General features: G+C 39.3%; 1 protein-coding gene across 1 annotated transcript in view; it reads left to right on the forward strand.

The window, feature by feature from the left end:
* Window positions 1–350: 350 nt before the first annotated feature.
* Window positions 351–25,655, forward strand: part of SPTAN1 (spectrin alpha, non-erythrocytic 1) — a 52,938-nt gene continuing 27,633 nt past the window's right edge. The window contains exons 1-23 of the mRNA XM_062591339.1: window positions 351–368; window positions 3,231–3,281; window positions 8,604–8,843; window positions 9,501–9,626; window positions 12,154–12,294; window positions 13,503–13,649; window positions 14,267–14,400; window positions 15,049–15,193; window positions 15,284–15,438; window positions 16,551–16,686; window positions 17,249–17,350; window positions 17,704–17,841; window positions 18,279–18,389; window positions 18,838–18,915; window positions 19,115–19,270; window positions 19,576–19,780; window positions 19,902–20,083; window positions 21,007–21,250; window positions 21,588–21,710; window positions 22,361–22,578; window positions 23,309–23,401; window positions 23,790–23,924; window positions 24,380–24,528. Of these exons, the coding sequence (XP_062447323.1) occupies window positions 3,249–3,281; window positions 8,604–8,843; window positions 9,501–9,626; window positions 12,154–12,294; window positions 13,503–13,649; window positions 14,267–14,400; window positions 15,049–15,193; window positions 15,284–15,438; window positions 16,551–16,686; window positions 17,249–17,350; window positions 17,704–17,841; window positions 18,279–18,389; window positions 18,838–18,915; window positions 19,115–19,270; window positions 19,576–19,780; window positions 19,902–20,083; window positions 21,007–21,250; window positions 21,588–21,710; window positions 22,361–22,578; window positions 23,309–23,401; window positions 23,790–23,924; window positions 24,380–24,528 (3,191 nt within the window). The 5' untranslated portion in view covers window positions 351–368; window positions 3,231–3,248. The remainder of the gene's footprint in view (window positions 369–3,230; window positions 3,282–8,603; window positions 8,844–9,500; window positions 9,627–12,153; window positions 12,295–13,502; window positions 13,650–14,266; window positions 14,401–15,048; window positions 15,194–15,283; window positions 15,439–16,550; window positions 16,687–17,248; window positions 17,351–17,703; window positions 17,842–18,278; window positions 18,390–18,837; window positions 18,916–19,114; window positions 19,271–19,575; window positions 19,781–19,901; window positions 20,084–21,006; window positions 21,251–21,587; window positions 21,711–22,360; window positions 22,579–23,308; window positions 23,402–23,789; window positions 23,925–24,379; window positions 24,529–25,655) is intronic.

Below are 25,655 nucleotides of genomic sequence, written 5' to 3' on the forward strand. Positions count from 1 at the left end.
CCGCCCCCGGCCCGCTCCCCGCCGGCTTCACCTTGCATCACCCCGATCCGCCCCTCGGCTCTTTCCGGAATCGCTCGGCTCCGTCCGGAACTCTTCGGCCTGCGCCGGCCGCCGCATGCGCAGCCTCGTGCGTTCGGCAGCCTCCGGCCTGCTCGCGGCCTACGGGTGGGCGGGGCCTTCCCTCCCCCACCCGCTACCGATCCTTTCCGAAGCTCTTCGGCCCTTTCCGCCGGCAGGGAGCCCGTTCTGCGGCGCTGACGTCATCTCCGGCCACACTATAAAAAGGCCGGCGCGGGCGGCGCGTCGTGTCCGTATCGGAGGGGCGGAGGGCGCGGAGCCGGCGGGGCAGGCCCCTTCGCGCCGACCCGGTGAGGCGGCGGGGAGGAGGGGAGGGCGCCGCGCTCGGGGGCGGCCGAGGGTCGCGCTTCGCCTTTACCCGGACGCGCTCGGGGGGAGGGAGCCCTCTGCCTCCCCCCTCCCCTCCCCCCGCGCTGCGGAGACAGGTGTAGGGCGGCCGCGGAGGCTGCGGGCGCCGCCGCCGCCGCCCTGAGGCCGCCCCGCGCCGGCCCCGGCGTGCCGCGGCTCCTGCCCCGGGGCCGCTTATCGCGGGCGGCGCCGCCCGGGGTCTCCGTGCGGGGAGGGGGAGGGGCGGGCGGGCTCCGCCCTGGGCAGCTCGGGGCCGCGGCCGGAATTTCATTCAGCGCCGCGGGGAGCGGTGACAGCGACCCCTGGGCCGCGCGGAAGGAGCCGCCGGCTCCCGCCGCGCCCGGCCCTCTGCTCTCCCCTTGGCGGCAAAGCGCTGCCTCCCCCCTGAGGTAAAACCTCCGCGGGGCTCGGGCGGAGGGGACCTGGCGCCGCCAGCCCGGCTCTGCCCGAGCTCGGGAGAGGCAGCGAGGTGCGTGCGAGGGGGCGAAGACGGGAGCGGGGGAGGGGAGCGGGGCCGGGGCGGCTGCGGAGCCCCCGCGGGCAGCGCTCAGCTCCCGGCCGCGCCGGGGACCCCGGGACCGGCCCTCCCCGGCCCTGCGTGGGGTGCCCGTGTCGGGCAGGCGCCGCGTTCCTGCGTGGGAGACGCCGCGTTTTCCCTCTGCCGCTGAGGCTTTTCCTCCTCCTAGCGTGAATCAAAGACGCGACAGCCCCATGTTTTCCTTATTTATTGCCCCCGTAGGACTTAACCTGGTTAGAATGATACAAATCTGCGTCCGTAGGTCGTAAATACCTACCAGTGCAGGATGTTTTGCCCTAATAATTAAGGAAAAACAGAAGCATTATCGCGGTACGTTTTTTCGGCTGGCCTGCGCTCCAGTTCAGGATTTTTAGTAGCTGTTTTATGATAAAACAGCTGCGTTTTTCCAGCCTTTAAAACGTACGTGAGTGTTGAGCGGTCTCTCATGCATATTTAAAGAGGTTCTGAACAGCGGTTGTCTGGAGATGGCGAATGAACACATTGGGGGAAAAAAACAGTCTGAAATGGTTCTGTATCTTTCTGGGGTTTTTTTTGTTCAGCTTTTTGTTTTCAGCGAAGTGCCAGAAGATTCTGATGGCAGCAGTCTCTGGAAGGCCTTGGTTGGGGTTTCGGGTTTGTTCAGAACAAATATGAAATCACTTTTCGTGCCTTTATGCATTTAAATGCAATCAGCAGATCAGTTTTTCTGTGAAATCTTCGTTTGTCATTGTTTATAAATTGTGCACAGAAAATAACAAACAAAGAGGTTGAAAATAGGAAGCTTTCTGCTGCATTGTGTGCAGGATCCAGAACTGTAGTAATGGAATCATTAAGCTGCATAAAATACTTGAAAGAGGGTAGCAGGTTACATTCTTCACATGAAGTAATTTATTTCCATTCCTGTTGGAAAATAAATTGTACATCTGGATAGGCCGCATTGAAGTTCAATGGGCTATCTCTTTTTGGTTTTTTATTTTTATTTTTCAAAAAAGTTATTATGCTTCTGCGAGCTCTGAGATTGATGAATATAAGCAAGCATATTTTTCTTTGCTGCTTTTCTTTTTTTTTTTAAACAGCAGTAATGACAAAAATCTAGAATGTCAGAGTGTCCTTAAAGGCTTATTTATGATTTTCTCCTGCAAACAAGAAAGGTTGCAGAAGCCTTAAACCCTTTAGGAGAGGATGATGCCTCTTTGTGTAAAATTCCTAATTCTCAACTATTACATTTATAACTGATCCTAGTAATTTAATACAAATAACTTAGTTTCTTTATTGCCTTAGTTTTACCTTTTTAATGTATTTATGTGGTTTTAATTGTTTTATTCATGAATACATTGCATTTTGGGGAAAGTAATTGATTCCACTATATCGGGGCAAATAATACGAATTTCTTCCTCTTCTCCTCTGCGTGGTAGTATACCGTAGGAGTTTGTTTTTTCCATTTGTCCCAGGAGTGTAGGCAGTGGAAAAATGGGGTGGAGCAGACTGCAGATGCTATTGATGGTGATTGCCAAGTGTAGTCCAGCAATGTGCTCCCGTTGCTGACCATGGATCAAATAAAGTGGCAAGCTGCCTTCTCGCTGCTGCAACTGATCCACATTAAGCTATGCAAATGCCATGATAGATATGCACTAGCTTTAGCAAGCACAAAGACATGTAACTGCAGTTGCCCACGAACTGTTTCAGGAATTACGGTGTACTGATGGGGAAAATGCAGTTAGGGATGCAAGGAATTTTTCATCTAAAAATCCAGTGAGTTAGGTCTGCGTGGCTGTTGCCAGCCATGTAACGATGCATCTCAAAAAAAATTGTCACAACTGCTACTTGTCCTTTTTTAACATGATAATTGAATGTGAACATCTTTGTAGATATTTATATTTGAAACCTTCTCATTAAATTTGTTTGTATCTTTAAATTAAGCCACCCTATCTTATTACTCTAGCAAGAAATGTCATTTGCCAAATCCGATGACTTTACTTTTTGTTTTGACCTTCAGATTATGACACTGTATTTTTAAATTAACTGGAAAGGTTAGTACATTCCAATGTCAGTTTTAATTAAGTTTTACTGCTGATAACTTTAACCTTTTTGCATGGGGAAGCCAGCCTCTCACAAATAGCTTGTATAATAGTAACTCCAAATCGTTATATGTGGCAAGGAACCAAAAAGAAGGTATGAAGTGTGTACTGTGGTTGAATATGTATTTTGAAGAGGAAAAAGAAAAAACAAACAGTGTCCTTACCTAGTAGTTAGCTGAATGTTATCTTGATTTCCCCCTCCCTTTTAGACTCTGCATTCCTTCATCATGTTGTCATCGTTTCGTAAAGTCAAAGTCCAGGTATTTTACGTAATGCATGAAGTGTCATCGCATATTTATCATCGCATTGCCTGCCTTTATTGCAGTGACCTATTTGTAACATAAGCTATTCATTTGAGAATTTGAACTACACACAGCACAGAAGTATAGCAGGTGCTTTATTTATACTTCAGTGTTGATTCTGATCTGGCTTTCCTCTAATATTTCAGATTTCCTAATTTCTTTCTGTGATGCATGATGTGTGAATGTTTTGTGAACCTGTTATAGTTCAGTATGATCAGCTGTTGATGTGGGTTGATTTTTCTGAGATTTGTTGCTTTAAAGAGTTCTTGAGGAATATCTTTTTAGTTATAGCTTCTAAAAACTGACCTCGGTATGGCTTATGCTCTAGAACATTATACATTTAAATTTGGGTCTCTGTTTCTACATCTCCAGAGTTTCTGTTCAGTGATGGTAAAATAAGTAGGATGGATGCATCAAACTTTAGTTGGATAATACAGACAACTAGATTTTATTTTGAAATAATAGTAATATAAATGCCTATACTACAGTTAAAACTGTAGTGAAAGATAATGTGGTAGAAATGGAAAGCGCTGGGGTTAATTATATGGTATCACATTATTTGTAAGCGCTGGATTTCTGCAATGCAGTCAAGGTAATTTGCTTTCTCAGGAGCTTCAGTGCAGAGTGCAGTGCCTGCCAGCTCTGCGTAGTTTCATCAAAGGTCTGTGGTGATACTGAAAACAAAACTAAACCCCCCCAAAATGGTACATAAAGGTAACAAATTTAGATAGGCAGTTCAGCTGTGTTACGCAGCTTCATCAATTTAGATGCTCTTATGTGACTAGGAGAATTAAAATTTAAAAAGTAGATGCATGAAGATGAATGTTTATAAATCTTCCATATTTTACAGGTACATAGTTAAGGCTGTACACAAGCCCTCAAATCAATGTAAATCGATAGCTTTGCAGCCTGCTTCAATTCACATATACTTTTTTTTATTGCTATAGTTTCTTGTGTCCCTGTAATACATCCTTAGTTTTTTAGGATGTGTTTCGATTTTACCTGCTCTGTGGTTAGTTTATATGCGCCTATAGCATTAACCAGTGGCTTAACACATCTTGGGTTTTTAATACTGGTTTGATTCTTTAGGTGACATTTCTTAACAGTAACCAGGAGTATTTGGACCTAGGATTTTGCTGCAGTTATTCTACCATTGAGATTTCCTTATTTTTGCTTTTAATCTTTAACAAAAAAAATTACTGGTTATTAATTCCTTCTCAGTACCATTTAAAATATGTAGTATAGGGTATATGATATCATACCCTTCAGTTACTTCTTTGTAACACAATATGCTCTTGAAAATCCCTTCGTAATGCCAAGAGATAGTGTCCCTGCTGCGTGTACTTTCCAGAAGCTCAGTTTTATTTACCCGAAGTATTGGTACATACTAAGCACTAAACCAAGCAGTAATGGTGATTCTGTGCTTGAGACAGACGTAGTGGCTTACTTTTTATTTAGCATTTTGAGGAAGCTGCAAGTGGAGCAAATGAAAGTTAGAAAAACGTATGCTATTTTTTTTCCTCTGTTGTTCTTGCCTTATAAAGATTATTTTCACATCCAATGTTAGAATTTAAGCTCTTTTGCTTAGGAAAAAAAATCAGCAATTCATATTCTTCCTCAAAGAGGGAAACAGGAGAGAGTAGCTAATATTAGAGTTAAATGTTCTTTTGACAGAGCTTATGATGCCTAATATTGATGAGTGCAAAAAAATGTAACAAGTTGCTCTGTGTGTGCATATTTGGGAAGCAGGAAGAATATTGGCACATTAGTCATATTACAGGGTATTACTAGGAGTACATATGCTGAACACGCATAACACATCAAGACTTGTTTTAAGTAAACGACATTATTTTACTACGTTTTAAACGACATTATTTTACTACGTTTTAAGATAGTGATCTTTATATACTGATATCTGATTGCTTGTCAGGCGGAGAGTAGTTTAATTTCTCAAGCTTAGTGTAATTGTTTTAAAAATATACTAAAATCTTCTATATACCACTGAATGTAGTTTGCATTCAAGTTTTTAAATCCCTGAAAACATGTTTTGGTAAGGGAAATGCTGACAGCTCCGGTGTGTGTCTGCCCTGATGGCATTGCTGTAATTCCTGTTTAACCCCCCTTGATACAACTGTTTCTGAACTTGAATGATGTTGCTGACATCATGGTTGTTGCACTGCAGTGTCTGTAAATATCTGAGGCTGTGTATTGCCATTCAGAAGTTTAGCGTACCTTTTATGTAAGTTTTCTGGGGAAGATGGGCAATTTATATTGAAGGGTGAGAGTAATAAATAAGTGCTTTTCTTTTCTTTCCCCCCCCACCCTCCACCTCCCAAATTGTATTCCACTTTTTGATGTTTTTGGTAAAAGCACCACCCCAGTGGGATAGTGCAAAGGAGCATTGCTGATATTTTTTTTTTTTTTTTTTTAGATAGAGTCAAGCTGATTAGTGGTTTTTCTAGAGTTAGTTTTACAACATAAAGTGTTGGTAGGTGCCTTCGAAACTGCTAAGGCAGATGTGCTGGTCTGGAGATGTCTTTCTGCGTAACGATGTAGCTCTGCGGACGGCTGAGGTTTTCGGTAGGAAACAACCCCTGTCGTTCGGCCTCCCTGCGCCGCCTCGAAATTTTGCTCCCTCCGAGCTTATCAGGCGGGCGCAGGCTGCGCCGGGAGGGGCCGCCCGCAGCAGCGCCGAGGCGGGGATGCCTCCGCGCGCGGGCCCCGTCCCCCCGGACGGGCTGGCTGTTCACCTGCATCTGAATTCAAACAATATTTTTTTTTTTGCGTTGAGAGCATAAAACGTAACTTCTTGTTAGGGGGTCCCACGGTAAGACGACAGAGGTGTCACAGGGGAAAGTTGGTGCCTTTTAACGGTGCGAGTGAACCACAAAGCTTTAGAAACACGTTGGAGATGACTTCGTTTTGAGAGGGATACTGCAGTCCTGGCACGAAAACACTGGGTACAGGCTGCATCATCCTGCAGCGTTGATGAGTTTTGAGCTCAGAGCTCCCTAGCGACTGCCGATCGTGTCTTGGCAGAGCAGAGACTCGCTGACGTCAGCTGCAGGAAAGAACAGTCTATTATTGCTAGACCAAAGCACTTCTTTTACAATTGACTAGCTCGACTTAGTGTAGTTATAAAAAGAGTCTTTCTTTTAACAAATTCCAGCAGAAAGATGAGCCGGTTTGCATGGCAGGAGGCCATTACAGAATATCTTCTATTTGTAAATAATACGTATATATAATTATTTGGGCTGTGGAGGGCATTTTTAATAGTGAAATGTAAGTTGACAGCAGAAGGCTTTAGGCTGTTCCAAAGACTGACTAGGGTTTCGTTTTTTCCGGTAATGTAGATAACTAGAGCAGAGAGGTAGGATACAGCTGCACAACACCTTTAGACTGACTGCAACTTTGTTCTTTGTGAACACAATTTAATAAATAAGTAATTGTTGGCCAAATCCAAACACAATGTAACAGCACAGAAAAGGACATTTTTAGCCATAACTTACTCATATTTTACTCGCCCTCTTTCTGGAGGGGAAAAAGCTATGTTTGAAACAGCATTGAAAAAGCAGCTTATTTCTTAGGAAAGTGAATCTGTAGCTGAGCTCAAGTTACATTCAGGATTTTGATCTTTAAATATTCAAGTATGCTAATCAAGTGCAGCCTTTGGTGCTGCTGTCAGGTGGAACGTGGACTTCGTTGCTATAATACAGTCTACGCGTTCTTTTTTTTTTCTCTTTGCCATCTTCTGATGGTAGCGAGTGGAACGCCTGGGCTTGGATGAGAAAACACAGCTGAGTTTTCTTTCCTTCCTTAAAGTGCCGCAATGCAGTCGGGGCTCAGAGTTCGCTGGAGGGAGGACGGCTGCTGACACGGCTGCCCTGTTGCAGGGTGTGACTCTGGGAAGCGCGCTCTGGAATGCGCGAATTCGCCCCCGTGCGTTCCTCTCTATCAGATGGTCCCTTTACAGCTGCCGGGATCCAACAGAAAGCACAGCCAGCCGATGGAGTTGTTCACAAAATTGTGCAAGATAGGTGACTAATTAAAGCCGTGCAGCTAGCAACTAAATAACAATTTTTTGTTCAACGGCACATTTTAGAGATTGCCCACCTTTCTCGAAATGCAGCTGTGCACTTGGTTTCTTTTTTTATTATTGATATGATTGAAGCTGACATCCAGCTTGGTGCTTACAGAATTTATAGTGAAAGTATCAAGTGAGCTATATGTGTAAACACTTGTACTTCAAGGCATTAATTGCCTAATTGTTCCAGCACAGAGTATTTGTTGCAACAGCTTCTTGATGTGCATAATGAGTTAAATGAGTAAATATTCAGACTCCATTGACAATAACAAGTACTGCTTTTCAGTTTGTGTTACAACTCTGTTCTAGTGTGTAGATTTCTCATTGAAAATCAAATCATCTTTGAAAGTTTAAGAACTGAAAATTAAGTTACCACAGTTGTGTTAGAAAGTAGATGAAGCAGAACAGGAGTCACTTCTTTGCTGTCTATGGTAACAATAACAATTTTTAATGTATAAAGCAATGGAAAAGGATTTTTCAGTCAGTGGTCAGGGAAGAGTCATTAGTTATACAAAACACTTTAAATTCTTTGTCTTTTTAAGAACTCAACTACGGTGTGAGCATGCTGTGTTGGCTTTGAAAGATTGTGTAGGGAATGACAGTACTTTAACTTCTTTAACTGAGAACAGGATATGTGCGCGCACACATAGACATACGTGTACGGAGCAGTTAGCTCATCTTTAAACAGTAATATTCTCGAGTTTATCTAAAACAATGATTTAAAATAAAATACTTCCAGATTTTCTGTTTGAGATATATATATTTTATATACATGCCTATACATGTGTGTATATATATGCGCGCACACATACAAGCATGCATGCACCCCCCCCACACACACATTTTTAAATTTGTATTAGACGTTTGCATGCTGCAGTTTGGGATGATGTAGCATTTATATTGCAGGGTAGGTAGACCACAACCATATTTTTACAAAACAAGTAGCTGCTAAATGTATTTAAGTCTCATGACTTTTTTTTTTTTGCTAGAAGCATGTTTTTATATTTGTCCATATACATGCGTGTGTGCACACCTACCCGCCCTCCCACCAATCACCTCTCACTCACATGCACAGAGTAAGACTTAAGTAAACTATGCGTAAGTTTAGAAAACAGGCTTTTCTTACGCAGATCTCTTCCTATACTACTTTTTTATATTACAAGCCAAATGTTAACTGAGTTTTTTTTGGCTTTCAGAAGATGGATCCAAGCGGGGTAAAAGTGTTGGAAACAGCGGAAGACATCCAAGAAAGACGTCAACAAGTTTTGGACCGTTACCACAGGTTCAAGGAACTATCTTCTCTAAGGCGCCAAAAACTTGAAGATTCCTATCGATTCCAGTTTTTCCAGCGTGATGCGGATGAGCTTGAAAAATGGATCCAAGAGAAACTTCAGATAGCATCTGATGAAAATTACAAAGACCCAAGCAATTTACAGGTAAGTCTTACTCCTGTTTTATGTTTTTATGTTGACTTGACATACCAGGTCAACTAGAGCAGATGAAACAAATGCTTAAGTGTATCTTGAACTGAGAGTGGTGAAGAGACATAGATGGAAATATTCATGCACCTGCAAAGTGTTCTTCAAAAGTTTGACTCCTTTGCTGATATAATTGAAATATTTCTAATAATGGATTAGACACTAAATCAACATGCAAAAAGTTACTCAGTGCAATGTAGTGAAAAACAGCTTTGTTTGTTTTTAGGATTCATTAGGCATTTTAGCACTGTAAATGAACATGAATTAATTTTTATTGTTTGCACACACGCGCACACACATGCATGCGCACACACACACAAAAAGGATATTTGTAGAAAATTGGCTTGTGTGGGTGGAACTAGCTGAATGGGCTCCCAAATGTTTGAACATTCTGAAGTAAAAGAGCAAACACAATAATGAAATAACTCAAGTTGGGATGTTTGAATCCACCCAGGAAGTGTGTTGTACAACAATGATTTCAACTGTGCTATTTTATTCCTTGTTTGAGTTGGTACTAAATCTGTATAAAATACACTAAAAACTTTAATACTGGGAAAATGTAGAGGAGGTTTGTGCACCAAACCTGAGTCGTGTTCTTTGATGTTTTACTTTTAGGGGAAGCTACAGAAGCACCAAGCCTTTGAAGCTGAGGTTCAGGCCAATTCAGGGGCTATTGTTAAACTGGATGAGGCTGGAAATCAGATGATTAATGAAGGGCATTTTGCATCAGAAACCATAAGAGTGAGTTTTAAAACTTTCTGGCCTCTTAGAAGGTTTTTCTTAAACAATTTGTGCAGATGATATGGGTAACTGTAGGTTTTAAAACGCTCTAAAATTCTACAGTTATTTGATTAGTGAAATCACAGAAGAATTTCTATTGTAAAGGTTACAGGTATTTTTCTCTTTCACTGAGCACCTAGTTTTTATCTCTCTTTTGAATCCAAGTCTTCAGCAAGTATCTATCTACAGGGTCCAGGAACTTGGATTGGAAAATTGTCAGTAATTTAGTAACTTGCTGAAAAGCACATGTCAAATGATGAATTATACTTGTGGTTCTTCCCAAGGTGGCACACTATCAAGAAGCAGCAAATTCACAAGGCCCCATGTCAGAACACTACACTTCTTGCTTGTATATAGCACTTCAACTTTTCTGCAATAATCATAGTAATACAAGCAACCATATTAATAAACTTCAAAGGTCTTATTTCTATTTCCAAACTGTAACCCAGATCGCCTCTTTAGTGATTTTAACACTTTGTTTAAATTGTACTGAGCATACATCCTATTATTCTTAAATTTGTGTTCCACAGCTTTTCTAAAATGTCTAAGTACCGTACTCTCCCTGCTCAGTTTATCCATCTGTAAACATCTCTTAGGACAACTACTTCCCCAATAGCAGGAAATAAACTTTCTTCAAATCCTCTAGTTTTTTTTTTTTTTTTTTTTTTTTTTTTTTTTTTTTTTTTTTTTTTTTTTTTTTTTTTAATAGAATTGTCATCGCATTACACAGGTCAGAAGATTCTAAGAGAACGGGAAGGAAAAAAAAAAAAAAAACTTTGCTGTTACACTAAAGTTCAGATTTGACCAAATTTGGATGATGACTCGCTATTTTAAAAATATAAAACAAGCTAGAAATTTGGTTGACAACTTAATTTGACAAGTGCCTTTATCCCTTCTCTTATTTACTCTTGTTTTTCTCTGGAAAAGTTAGTGTTTTCTTTCTTATTTCTAGGGTTGCTTTACATAAACACGTATGTGTGCCTCACTAGTATATGGTTATTTTTATTTTCCATGCACCAACTTCTTTTCTAGAACTCATTTTTCTTAAATCTGCTATTTTTAGGCCTCTGGTAAGTTGTTTCAGTATTGGTTATAGCTGCATTTTCTTTAATGCAAGAGCCTTTAAAGTTGTTCAAAGCTCTTTCCATTACAAGAACTGAATGTGAGCTTGTAAAACTTCTCAAAAAGAGAACTGCTTTGATGTTTTTGTAGTGATTATCAAACTCACTGATACTTTAATTATTTTATTGAATGTAAGAAAAGGGTGGTGACTGACAAAAGCAGAAATAGGTCTTTTATATGGTCTGTAATAAAACAAAATAAGTTATCCTTATTTTAGAAATCTCATTGTGCATTTTGATAATGTAATCTGTACTACAAATGGGAAAAGTGTTTTCAGTTGGGTGATCTTGATAGTCTTGTGTCTTGGCTTTGCTCTTCAATGCAAGTTCTTATTCATGTTCTATGTAGAGTGGTAATTTGTCTTTTAATGGTTTAGTCTTTCACGCCATACAGGACTGCCCAGCGCCCAATAGTAACTGCTACTCAAGTTGGGTGCCACATACGAGTAGGTGAAACTCCTGGCTGTGCAGTGGAACTTTCTTTTGCAATGTGTGCTTTCTTCCATTGACAACAGTTTGCACTGTTACTTTGGGCAGCTCTGGGAATTTGAGTGGTTTGAGCTGCTTCTTTCCTTGAAATCTACGTAATTGAACTTTCTAAATAGATTAAATAAGTATCCGCCCTGTCAGACATTCAAAAGCTTCTCTAGCATGAGTTTCAGATCTTGATGCACAAAGCATTATAAATGATGGGTGGAGCAGGTACTTTCCTGTTTTGCAAGTTGTGTGTCTGTGTGGTGGTGGTGTTTTTCTTTCTAGCTGTCTTGCAAGGCTTATGGTCTCTCCCAAATGTTTTGAAAGGCAGAGTGCAGCCAGAGACTCAGTGCTAAAACTAGTAATTGCTCCTAGTATTTCAGTATTATATTACTTAACAATGTTGACTAAGTATGTTGACTGACTAATGCTAAGAGAAATGGTTAGCAAATACTGCAAAGTGGTACAAATTTGACTTGAAACAGTATACTAATTTAGATAAAAATATATCCCAGAAAACTCACTCGCTGGGAGTTAACTTCCATTTAAAAGAATGAGCATTTGATGGAGATAGCAATTTTTTGATCTGACTTCACCCTAGCATAGAATTCTAATCAAATTTTGTCTCCAAATGTTTACCCCATAAATAGTTATATAAACACCTGTTTGATAGCTTCATTAATTAACAACAAGTGTTTAAATACTCAGTTCAGTAATTTTCAACTTGTACTCTACTCCTGTGTTACCTCATCATGTATCATTTGAAAGCTAAGCTTTAGAACATTAAAAGGAGGCTTTACCCGAAGTTTAAGGACAGAAAAGGAGTATAACTGCTCTGCAAAACTTAATCATCTTTGAAACAGGATTTAAATGTTAACATCGTATTGTTCTAGACTCGACTGCAGGAGCTTCACCGACTATGGGAATTACTGCTGGAAAAAATGAGAGAGAAAGGAGTCAAATTGTTGCAGGCACAGAAGCTGGTGCAGTACTTAAGAGAATGTGAAGATGTCTTGGACTGGATCAATGACAAGGCATGTTATCTGCATTTACTGTATTTTTGATGGGAACTTTGATTTGTCATGTGGAATTTTTTTATGAACATTGTTGCTGTAGTTCATGTACTCACCAGAGAGCTTTTAAATGTGGCTACACATTTTATTGAGGTTATTTATGTTGTATAAGCAATAGATATGCAAACCATTCTTTCTTTTGCAGCCACAAGAAAGGTATTAGACTGAGTGAGAGGAATCTGTATTTGGAAAGCATATTAAATATAATCAATTTCCTCCTTTGCTTTAAGGAGACCTTCATATTTCTCATAGTAGCTGAAATTTCTGTAAAGTGAAATCTATAGCCTGTAAAAACAATTTTTTTGTAATAAATGTTCTAAGTGAGCAGTTAGAAAGCACCCAGCCTTGCCACCAAACAGTATGTACATAATTGCATATGATTGGAATATCTTTAGATATATGTTGCAAGGAAATTTTCTGAAAGAGAACTGGTTGTTTTTGACTGCTTTGAACTCTGAAGAAACAGACCACAAACCACAGTATCGAGTAAAACAGCCACAAAATGATCATCCTGGTTTTCTTAATAAAGGCTTGCTATTTTCTCTCATTGTGGGTTGGAACTGTAAATCCTACATAACTATTGCTGAGTATGACAGTGGATTTTTTCATAAAGAAAACTCATATTGAGACCCTATAGCAATTATCCATAAATAATCCAAAAATGTAAACAAATTATTGTCAGCATATGTATTCCTTAATAGTATGGCCAGTTATTTTGTTGCTTTGAAGTTTGTTTGTGGGGTTTTTTTTCTGTTCTTATGCATTTTTTTTCAGTTTTGTAGGTTGTTGTAGGAATGATCATCATGCACAGAAACCTAAAACATGATAGTGGAACAAATAATAGTTAGTTATTTGAAAAATGAATAAAAGCAAACAAGATAGAAAACAACCCCCTTAGTGAACTTGTATGTTTTCCCTAATAAAGATGTTTTTATTTGCGGGGTATTTGGGGTGTAAGTGAGGATATTCTTTTTTTTTAAAGATGTAGTTTTGTAGGAATATCTTGCTAACTTAGTGTCATTAAAATTACCTTTAAAATATAATGATTGTAACTATATTTGAACTATTTAAAATGGAGACAATTTGCCTCATGATTCCTGGTAGTGATGGTAGTGATTTCTCTTAGGTTATGTTGAAATTGACTGTTATTTTTTTCCTCCACATGCTAGGAAGCAATAGTGACCTCAGAAGAGCTTGGCCAGGACTTGGAGCATGTTGAGGTTCTGCAAAAGAAATTCGAAGAGTTTCAGACAGACCTAGCAGCTCATGAGGAAAGAGTAAATGAAGTGAACCAGTTTGCTGGTAAACTTATCCAGGTAAATGTTCATGTGTGTTGAAAACTTCTGGCAAGTCGGAAACTTGTTCTCTTGCCCTCCTCCTTATGTATCAGACTCTTATAGTTTATTCTCTGTGTGCCTAGAGACCTGGCTCTCTTAATCTTGAATGGGTATCATTCAATTCAGTTATTCTTCTGCTGAGTAGCTTAAATAACTCTGTCTCAACTGAGGCAGTACCTGCAAATGTGGCAGTAGTAAGTTTGTAAGTTTGTAAGTAGTAAGTTTGAAACTGTCATATTTGAAGTTAAATGCATTTCCCCTGGGCACAATTAGTGTATCTTCTGTTCTTGTATATCATCTGGGGCTTGGGCAAGGATGTAGACAGGCAGGAAGTATTGCATTGCAGGAGAAAAATAGATACTATTTCAGCCCTCTTTACGTTAACTAATTAATGCGTAGAAAAACATAGGCTATTGTAAGAGTATTGCATATTTACAGTGTTGTTTCAGGAAAACCATAGGTCTGAGAGATCAGATGAAAAGTGTAATAATTATACATTGATCTCTTGCAAAGTAGAAGTGTTTCCAAGATTTGTTGATAGATACAAAACCATGGAGCATATGAAAATAACATTTTTTTTTTCCTTTGCTCATTAGGAACAACACCCTGAAGAACAACTGATAAAGTCCAAACAGGATGAAGTAAATGCAAGCTGGCAACGTCTTAAGGGGCTTGCCCTTCAGAGGCAAGGAAAACTCTTTGGGGCAGCTGAAGTTCAACGCTTCAACAGGTATCAACTTGGTTGGGTCTACTGAAGAGATGTAATACTTGTGCTGATGTCTAATGATCCATTCAGCTACGTATTATGAGAAGAAAACTACCATCCTCTGTTATATTTATGCTTTATTCTTTATGACTGTGAAAGGAGAACCTTATTGTTCTCAAGTTCACATAGGAGAGTTGTTCTGATTTAGCTTTTCAAAGCTTTGTGATTCCAGTCATCCTTACTAGGTGACAGTTTTGCCACCCTTTCCTCTGTCTGAGAGCTACTTCCCATAATTCCATCCTAGATGAGCATTAAAGCGTTGAAAGAGGTGGTCCTCAGCAGACTGTAACTCTAGTTGCTCTGGGGGTCTTTGAGCAATGCCCTGGTATCCTTGTCTGCTGTTCGTGGCATTTTGAAATTTACTGGAATGAAGGTTGAGAAAAGACCTTGGTGCAGTGTGAGAAACAGGCCTGTTAGGTGATGGTGCTCACTGGTGCTATAGTTTATTTGCATCTGATGACACCATCAGAAAAATGGCCAGCCTATCTTTGAGTTGGCTGCAATGTTGATATATGTTTGTATTGCCGGTAAGTCTGTGTAAGTGGAAACATCCTCCTTTCTTCCCCTCCCCATAAAAGATCGTGTGTATTCAATTTGTGCTGCTTTTTGAAGGGATGTGGATGAAACTATCAGCTGGATTAAGGAGAAGGGGCAGTTGATGGCATCAGATGATTTTGGCAGAGACTTAGCCAGTGTGCAGGCTTTGTTGCGTAAGCATGAAGGTCTGGAAAGAGATCTTGCAGCTCTTGAAGATAAGGTACCCATAAGAAATTCATTTTACCTACAAAATTATTTAACTTGCTTGTAAAAGGCTAGAAGCTTACTTGCTGTTTGTGACGGGGTCTAGGTAAAGGCTCTTTGCACAGAAGCTGACCGTTTGCAGCAGTCTCACCCAATAAATGCCTCTCAAATTCAAGTGAAACGGGAGGAGCTGATTGCCAACTGGGAACAAATCCGAACTCTGGCAGCAGAAAGGCATGCTCGCCTTAATGACTCCTACAGGTAGGAATGTTGTCTTGCTGAAATAACTCCTTACTTCCTTAGTCAAATTTGGTAGAGGGCTGTTGGAAGGAAAAGAAAGGGAGGTAATCCCCAAAGTTTTTGGATGATTCTGATGTTTTCAGAAACAGTCTCATTCACTAAATTATATTTTTTCAGTGATTCTAATAGATACGTGTTTTTCATACAAATTTGTGTACTATAACTTTTGCTCATTCACTGGATATGAATTTATTGTTACTCTGTGAAGGCTGAAGTATGGTGTATTGTTTTATGTATTGTCCCAGACTATATGAAATACCAGACTCTTCTGTGATAGTTGCTTTGTTGTGGGATTTTTCTTCATTTAGTCTTGTTCCTATATAAATCTGGTTGTCTTAAGAAACATAAATTATTAGATCGTTGTTAAGAAGCCGTACTAAAAATAAACTCTTCCTGATATGATGGTCAGTTTGCATCCTTTCTATTTTTGTACTATTTGTTCTCTCTCGTGATGCAAGATTGGTGGTAGTGGCCCACAAAGTAAAAATTTCTTTTGCCTTTGCTGTCATAATCTCTTCAGATCAATTAACAGCAAATTTAAAAGGGAAACAGAAACAGATCACATCCGCTGATAAGCGTTAAGCGCATCCTGAAGGCAAAGAACAATGAAGACAATACTGAAAGGAATGAGTTTTTAAGACTGAGGCATGTGCAGTTGAAATTTTTTGTCAGTTTTTCCCTGCCACTTCTCTCCCCGCCTCCATATGCTGTGTTTGTCACAGGAGCAGTGCTGTGGGCCATTCTGAAACACTCTGCTTGACATATCTTTTGATTTCTGTTGCCTTCAACACACAGGCTTGTAATTCAGTATATTCTGTGTACTTTCAGTATAGGTTGTGTGCAAAACATGTGTTTGAGAACTAGGGAAAGTTATCTCCCTTGATTTTAAACCTAGCATTTTTCTAATTTTAGAAGACTTCTTTCTTGGACTGAAAACACTTTTATTTACTTAATAATATTGCTTTTTGATGTTGTCTTAATTTGTTCCTGAGGAACAGCTTTTACATTTGTAATTCCTTATCTTTAAAGTTGAGGATAGTGAAACCAACCATTTTTCCTTCTGTTTTCCCCAGGCTGCAGCGCTTTCTTGCAGACTTTCGGGACCTCACTAGCTGGGTGACTGAAATGAAGGCCCTGATAAATGCTGATGAACTTGCCAATGATGTAGCTGGAGCAGAAGCCCTTCTAGATAGACATCAGGAACATAAGGTATACTGGTTAGACAGTCAAATCTGATCAATAATCCTCAGGGACAGGTTTGTATGTCTAACACAATCTCTGAATCAGAATTGGTAATGTTGTATCACTATAATCCTTCGATCATGCAACTAAAAACACTAGATTGCTATCTATTCTGATTTAAGATTTCTTTTTTAACTTTGTGGTTCTTGGTAGTGGGTAGATAAACTAATGAATTAGTATTTAAGAATGTTTAAAAATAGTAAGACCTGACAGCAGTCACTTGGGCTGATGACTGACTTAGTTTCCCATCATGAGGGATTGCTCTAAATAAGAGTAAGTGTGACCTGACACCAACCTTTCGTTTCTGTTCAACATCTGCATTGTAAGGCTATACGTTTGATTTTAGTTTCCATGTTCAGTGTAATGTATTTAAAGATTAAACGTTTTATCAGTCAGGTAACCAGACTGTTGTCTCTGTTATTTTAATTAGTGGTCTAGCAACAGCATGCTATTTTCAATAGCAGTCTTTGTGTTCTGATATTCTAATTTAAGATAAATTTTTGAAAGTGACTTACATCCCCTTCCCTAGGGAGAAATTGATGCCCATGAAGATAGCTTCAAATCCGCTGATGAGTCTGGTCAGGCTTTGCTTGCTGCTGGGCACTACGCTTCTGATGAAGTTAAAGAAAAGGTAGGTTGGTCAGTTGGAGAGCAAAAGCTCCTAGAAGAATTTTAAAAGTCTCATTTTTCAGCATCACTTAAATTAAAAGTTTATTTCATGTTAAGATCTAGAGGTGCAAACTATTATCACTCTAGGTTGAAGAGTTTCTTTCATTAACTTAAGTGATGTGTATAAGCTGAGAAAAGACTCAACTATCTGATGATGATGGTGTCAGTAATAGGAGAATGATTCTAGTACCTGAGAAGTCTTTTCTAGTCCTGTGTTAACCACCTTTTAAAGTTTTGACTTGATTTTATGTTGAGATTGAAATTAACTAGTCTGTTAAATTAAGTGATTATACATGCCTCTTCCCAATCCCATAGCTAACCATCCTCTCAGATGAAAGAGCTGCCTTGCTAGAACTATGGGAGCTTCGCAGACAACAGTATGAACAGTGCATGGACCTGCAGCTCTTCTACAGAGACACTGAACAAGTTGACAACTGGATGAGCAAACAAGAAGTGAGTGCAAATTTTTGAACTCTCCAGATATGGTTGATTTTTCGCTTCTGAAGTTTTTTGTGGACTTTAATAAACAGCCTTTATAAGTGGCAATGACTGCCACTATGTGTTGTGATTTAGTGAACAAGATATTTTGTAGCCCTGCCCAAGCTGCCACAATGAGATTTTCTATCTAATACTGGAACTATTAGTTGTGATGAATTGACTTGAGATTACTTTTTTTGTGTGCTAACACAATTTTTGAATAGGCAGCTAAAACAAAATTTTCAGGATCTTTGGTTTTTAGAGGTGTACGAAGACCACCATCCCAATATATCATCCTTCGCTTTCTTACAATGTCGTATGGTAGTAAGTACTGCTGTCTGTACTCGAGTTGACTTTTAGAGCAGCTGAGGAAAGAAACAAAAATCAATGCTGTGTTTGTTTCTTTACTGTAGGCATTTCTGCTGAATGAAGACCTTGGTGATTCTCTGGATAGTGTTGAGGCTCTTTTAAAGAAGCATGAGGACTTTGAGAAATCACTAAGTGCCCAAGAGGAGAAAATCACAGTAAGACATTTACATTATGTGATCACTAAATAGACAAGAAATAAAAATAAGTGAACACATCGATTGGGTAGGAGACGTTGGTGGGGCATGACAGAGGAGGATGGAGTTTGCTCTGGAGAACGATTCACTGTGATAAATGTGATGTGTGTATTCTCTGTAAAATGGAACACTGATAGTGGAAAAGGTAGGCTTCCTTGCTGTCTCAGATCTGAGTAACCAAGTACTTGCATATCTTGGCAATGCATATATGGATGCTAAATTGTCAAAAATGTGCCCTCATCCATAATGAGCTGATAGTGCAGATGAAGAATTTCAACGGTAGTTACCTTAATGCTTGTTTTTATATTTTTTAAATTTTATTGTGGTAAACTTTCAAGAACTAGTTTACTGAGTAAATAATTGCTTGTGCAAGTTATGTCAAGTGAATGGAAAACTCTTTTGTCTTTAGGCTCTAGATGAGTTTGCTACTAAACTGATTCAGAATAACCATTATGCCATGGATGATGTTGCTACACGCAGAGATGCTGTAAGTATTTAAAATAGATTTGGACTTCAGACTTTAAAATGAAAAAGCAGAACGTTATTTGAAAGTTGGGAATACAGTGAAGAAGTAACATGCGTATAGTACAAGTCAGTGGAGTTCTTCCCAAAGTACATATACAGTGGTGGTTCTTATGAGCTTAAGAATTTAGTAATCTTTGCTTTTTTTTTTTTTTTTTTTTCAGCTGCTGAGCCGCCGAAATGCTCTTCATGAAAGAGCTATGTACCGCCGTGCCCAACTGGCAGATTCTTTCCATCTGCAGCAGTTTTTCCGGGACTCTGATGAGCTAAAGAGTTGGGTTAATGAAAAAATGAAAACGGCAACAGATGAGGCTTACAAGGTAAAACCAAAGACAAATGCCTGAATAATTATAAGGCAATATCAATGTCAGCCAAAACGTTGCTGATGTAGGCAGTATTAATGGCAACAGAAGGAATTGTAGTTCTCCCTGACTCCCAGAAGGATTGTCCCATCATGGTGCAATTGTGCTCATTCAATAGCTTAAATGTTCTAATTTCAAAGGTATATTTGTGGTAGCAATTCTTCTGTCATCTTGGCATATATGAACGTAATTTTTAAAATCCTTCAGGGATTTATGGATACTAATTCTAGACTGGAGGGTTCTTTTTCTTTCTTCATCTGTAGGATCCATCAAACCTGCAGGGTAAAGTTCAGAAACATCAGGCTTTTGAAGCAGAACTTTCTGCTAATCAGAGTCGTATTGATGCACTGGAGAAAGCTGGCCAGAAGTTGATTGATGTCAATCACTATGCATCTGATGAAGTGGCAGCTCGCATGAATGAAGTTATCGACTTGTGGAATAAACTTCGGGAGGCCACGAGGCTCAAAGGTGAGACCTACTTAGGAGAGTGTGGACAATGCTTTCTCTAAAGAGTCTAGCCTGTAGAAGATGGGAAGTGCAATGAGGTGGAAAACTCGAATCATCTTTTCTCTTCGTTCTGTCTACTCAGGAACAAAACTATGTGAAGCCAATCAGCAGCAGCAGTTCAATCGCAATGTGGAAGATATCGAGCTGTGGCTATATGAAGTAGAAGGACACTTGGCTTCTGATGATTACGGAAAAGATCTTACTAATGTTCAGAATCTTCAGAAGAAACATGCCCTTCTGGAGGCAGATGTTGCTGCCCATCAGGTAAGGACAACAGTCTGTCTTCCTTTTCTCTGAGGTTTGATCACCTGAAAATATGCACTCCAGAGACTTTAGGAGATAGTAATAAGAATATGCATTTGCATGAAAAATTTGTAGTTTCTAGCTTTACAGTTTACTTATTAGAACTAATTTTGAACTGAAGTATAAATTATACGTGTCTCAGAATATCTTCATGGCTTTGACAAAAAAAATATATATTTTTAAGATAGTTGCATATTGTTAACTGCTGATAGCACAGCATTGTCCTGTGCAGTGACACTTCCAACACCGAGTATCAGCTTAAGGAGGTATGCTGCATTTTGCCTAGGAAATAATTTCTCCAAATCACTTGGGTTTAGACTACATTTGCAAACAGCTTATTTGCATCTGAGTCACTTTTATACAGCTCTATTGTGAAAATGGGAAGTGGAGAAGACAGGTTTTGTTTGTTTGTTTTAATAATGTAGAAGTCTATAGCAAGTGGTTCCTACCTTTGCAGATGATCTTTAAGAGAACTAAATCCATGGCAAAAAAAATCGATAGAATCCAGATTCCAGCAATTGTTAATTTTCAGTTTTTCAGTTGAAAAATGACTTATGTTGGCTATTCTCAAACTAAATTAACATATCTGTAAAGATGTTGAAATTTCATAAAAGCTTTTGTATCTTTTGTTTTTGAAATTACCAGTTTAAAAGCAGTTATGTTTACGTAATCTGTTGAATATTATCCAGGACATAATTATTGCCCAAAATTATTGCACTAACAACGTGTGGCTGAGATTCTCTTCCTCTGTCACAGTATAAAATATTATCGAAGACCTGAAAATCCTGTCCGAATATTTTTGGTCCCTGAACATAGCAAGCATAATAAAAGCCTTGAAACGTTGCAGTGATTCTGACCTAATGCTATTGCTGATTTGATTTTAGGATCGTATAGATGGCATTACTATCCAGGCACGCCAGTTCCAAGATGCTGGACATTTTGATGCTGACAATATCAAGAAGAAACAAGAAGCTTTAGTAGCTCGTTATGAAGCTCTGAAGGATCCTATGGTAGCTCGCAAGCAGAAACTTGCAGATTCTCTTCGCCTACAGCAGCTTTTCCGTGACATTGAAGATGAAGAGACCTGGATTAGGGAGAAAGAACCTATTGCAGCCTCCACAAACCGAGGTTGGTCCACCCTGATATCTGCAGGATTTAGATAATGGAATTGCTCCATTATAACTTGTCTCTTTGTAGGACGTTCCCTGGCAATTTCTGATTTATTTATTTATTTATTTATTTTGGTAAGTAATAGTGCATGCATTTACCTGTTTGCTGTGACTCATGATTCTTTTCCTGTTACATTACTTGTACAGTTATGGTGGGTAACTCAATTTGCATAGTGCTCTGTCTGGATTGTGATACTTTTTCTGTAAGTTAGTCTACCAATGGTTACAGCTTCTTAAAAATTTTTGTTTAGTCTAGTGACTCTAAATGAGCTAATCAACTGTCTTGTATCTTTCAGGAAAGGACTTAATTGGTGTCCAGAATCTGCTAAAGAAGCATCAGGCTTTGCAGGCAGAAATTGCAGGCCATGAGCCCCGCATTAAAGCAGTCACCCAGAAGGGGAATGCTATGGTGGAAGAGGGTGTGTCTCAATATTTTAATTCTTTATCTTTTAGAAACACGAAATTCTTTGTACTGTGCTTTGTTCTCTTACTCTGTACAAATAAATGTCCCTGCTTGTTTTCATCTGGGATTTTAAGAGTCTTGTATTCAGGGACTCTGTGCCTATGATATTGGGCCTCTGTTTTTGTGAGATGTGTTAAAGACTTGTATCTGTGGCACACAATCATGATGTGAGAAATAATCCTGCACAAAGCCAGTGAGAGCCAATCATGTTTTATATAAGTATGTATCTTTATTTCTGACTCAACATTCTTAACTTCTGGGATTCAGAATGCATGTCTGAAATGATATTTGTCTGCTGTAGAAACTGTTTCTGGAAAGAGATGGCCTTTCTTGTTTCATAATTGAGAAGAAATGTTACGACGTAGCTTGCTTTGTTCTTGATTCAAATATTCCTAGTACAATTTGATTGACAGGTACAGTGTTCTCCAGCCTGTGCCAAAAGGACAAGCTGAATTATGCTTTCATTATTCTAGTCAGAATAGCTAGAGAGGTTTACAGAGGTCTAACCTATGTGACTTTTTAGGAAGTGCAAGTAATGTTTTTGTCTGTATTATTCATATTTTTATGTTCTTCAGGGCCCTCTCTTTTTATCTTTCTGTTACCTAGGACATTTTGCTGCAGAAGATGTGAAAGCCAAATTGAATGAACTAAACCAAAAATGGGACTCTCTGAAAGCTAAGGCATCACAGCGTCGACAAGATCTAGAGGACTCCCTACAAGCTCAGCAGTACTTTGCTGATGCTAATGAGGCTGAATCCTGGATGAGGGAAAAAGAGCCCATTGTAGGCAGCACAGATTATGGGAAGGACGAAGACTCTGCTGAGGTATGTTACACTGTTGTTTGAATCAGTTTTGTGCATGGAGAGTGTGGATTTTATCCAGTGGTAAAGAAAGTAGGGTGCTACGCTGGTTTCAGAACCCCCATGAAAAAGGGTGGAAGATTCTTCCTTCAAGCTGAATTTTGGATCAAAAGATGGTGTGATAGTTGTTTTCTGTCTTAGTTGTTGTTGTGCATGGTATTTTGCTGCTCAGTATGTTAAACCAATTGCAAAGAAAATTTGCATTATATGGACTGTATAACAGGATAAAGTGTAATGAGATTAGTATCAGTAAATTGTTAATATGTTGCATTTCATTGAGTCCTGTTTCAGTAATGCGCTGGGTCTGAAAGTAACTTTATTTAAACTAAGAGTTATTTTATTAGTATTGTTCTGTGGCCAAAAGCCACATTCCAAACGCTGCAGACTGATAATTGCGTTGAAAGTAAGTGCAGTTTAAAGGCATGATTTCAGCCTTGTGCTATTTTCAGAGTGATATGTTGTAGTCCTGGTCAGAACAAAAGAATGTTTCTGAGATAAGGTAGAGGAAAGGCACCAGAAGCATTAGGACCACTATCTAGCCTGTGAATAAATAGAAATAGTTATTCTCATGAGAGTCACAAGACTTTGAAGAACCCACATTCTCCATGTGTAGGACTAAAATATGTTTTTTAAAGCTAAGTAGCATTTGTAAAAATGGCTAGGGGTACATACTGGTTTTATTGTTTGGTTTCAGGCTCTTCTGAAGAAACATGAAGCTTTGATGTCTGATCTTTCTGCTTATGGCAGTAGCATACAGGCACTAAGGGAGCAGGCCCAGTCATGCAGGGTAAGGAAAGATGCTAATCGTGTTGCTAAAAATCTTGGGTCAACAAATCATAAAGAAAAAGCTTGATAACAGTTGTCATTGAGAATGTACTGCAGACTGTACTGTTCTTTTTTTTCCCCCTATAACTAAGTTAGTGGTCCTTTTTCATAATCATAACAGACAGCTATGTTGCACTGGAAGGAAACAGAATGATGTGGTGATTTTCAGTGTTCAAGTCCAGACGGCACCTAAAAACAAGCCTGTCGTGTATGTATTTCATCAAAAGTCATTTTAAAGGATTACAGTAGTTTTAACTAAGGCTGAAATGTTTTTTTTTTTAGGACAATTACATTGATTATAATTAACGTTTAACAATTTCTCTATCTTAACTCTGCTTTATCTTTGTTAGCAACAAGTTGCTCCCACAGATGATGAAACAGGAAAAGAGCTTGTCCTGGCCCTTTATGATTACCAGGAGAAGAGTCCGCGGGAGGTGACTATGAAAAAGGGAGATATCCTGACCCTACTCAACAGCACTAACAAGGTGTGCTCTTACCTTCTGTTTTTCTGAGCTACTTGGCTCGCTCACTTTTGTGTGTTTGGCTGAGTAGTGTTCTTAAACAAGACCATTCAAAGAAGTGAAAGCATTTGCACGCTTAGTCCATGTTCCCATTCTACACTTTGGCATACCTCTTCAACTCATTCTCGTGACTCCTTTGTAGGTGCCAGCTTTGCTAAGTCGGACGAACAACATTGTTTTTGTATGCTCTAGGGCATGTGTCTGTGAGGACTTCTTGACCAAAAACAAAGGGAGAATTTGGAGTAAGACCTAGATTCTTCAAAATGCAGTTTGTTTGAAATGACCTCTATAAAAAGAGCAAACTGTTAAGATCGTTGGTGGTTTTCCTGTGTTAGTAGAAGCCTCTAATTTCCCAGCTTTCTGTTGGAGACCCTACTTTACACTTGCCTAATACTGGTCATGTTTTTCTTTTTGTTCAGGACTGGTGGAAGGTTGAAGTTAATGACCGTCAGGGCTTTGTACCTGCTGCCTATGTGAAAAAATTAGATCCTGCCCAGTCTGCATCCCGAGAGAATCTCCTGGAAGAGCAAGGCAGCATAGCGATACGACAGGAGCAAATTGACAACCAGTAAGATATAACTGATAAGATATCAGAACCACCCAGCACTTACTGGCTTAGCCTTTGCCTTTCTCATTTGCCAGAAGTTTAAGTTGATATATCTCACGCTAGAGAGGAATTAAATGGAGCAAAACTGGAGGCTCCTTTACCAGAGACACTTTATTGAGGTTTTTTATTCTTATTCTAGATTTTCCTGTTGCTTCTCCCATTTTTTAACTGTAAAATTCATGACACTTGAACTCAACTTACTGTCTGACTTCAATATTTTATGTGTTCCTTTTGTTGTTGTACCTAACGACTTAAACTTGTTCGTTAGTTATATCTGTCCTAAGCAGCTCTTGTATTTGTAGTCGTCACTTCTTACCGTGTGATCTGTTTTGAAATGCTTTCTTAATTTTGGTTACATAAAGTACAGTACCCTCCCTATATAGGGCTGCCTCTGCAGGTGACCTGCCTAGGACCTGTGGCTATTTTAGCACTAGCTCGTTGCTTTTTTCTTAAAACATAGTGCCGTTATTTGTTGCTGTTAGGAGGGTTAAAACTTCTCTCCCCTGCCCCCCTTTTTTAGTTAAAAAAAATAATAATGATGATGATAAATAAAGGGGAATTTGCTATTGCAAGTGGAGAAAGCTGCATGACTGGTTGCTAATAACCTCTTAAAACACATGGTAATTGTAGATTAGTTTGAGTGAGGGCTGTAGGTGGTAGATGTGGGCTACAGGCTCATCTTATCAAGCTACTTGGAAGCTAAAGTTGAAAGTTCTGTGTATACTCCCATCTGTTTTCACAGTTACGCTGTCACTTTTGTGTGAATTTTTCCCCACTCAGTTGTTTTGAGTCACCAGTTATTAAAATGACATACAATGATTACTTACCTTAGTGCTAGATTTTTTTTTTATTTTTATTTTATTTTTTTAAAAAATAATACAGCTCATGCTAGTGAGAAGAAAGGATGCTTGGATAATTGTGACACAGTTCAGGGTTTTAATAACGTGTAACTTTCTTACGGGTTTGCGTGATACTTCTAAGAACTAGAACAGGAGTTACCTTATTTGGAGCCAAGGAGAGAGAACCCAACCCTTCAGTTTTAAATCAAATGGCACAAGGATCAGGAAATGAGGAGACCTTATAGAGAG

The sequence above is a fragment of the Rhea pennata genome, chromosome 18 (genome assembly GCF_028389875.1).
Source record: "Rhea pennata isolate bPtePen1 chromosome 18, bPtePen1.pri, whole genome shotgun sequence".
Classification (NCBI taxonomy): Eukaryota; Metazoa; Chordata; class Aves; order Rheiformes; family Rheidae; genus Rhea; species Rhea pennata.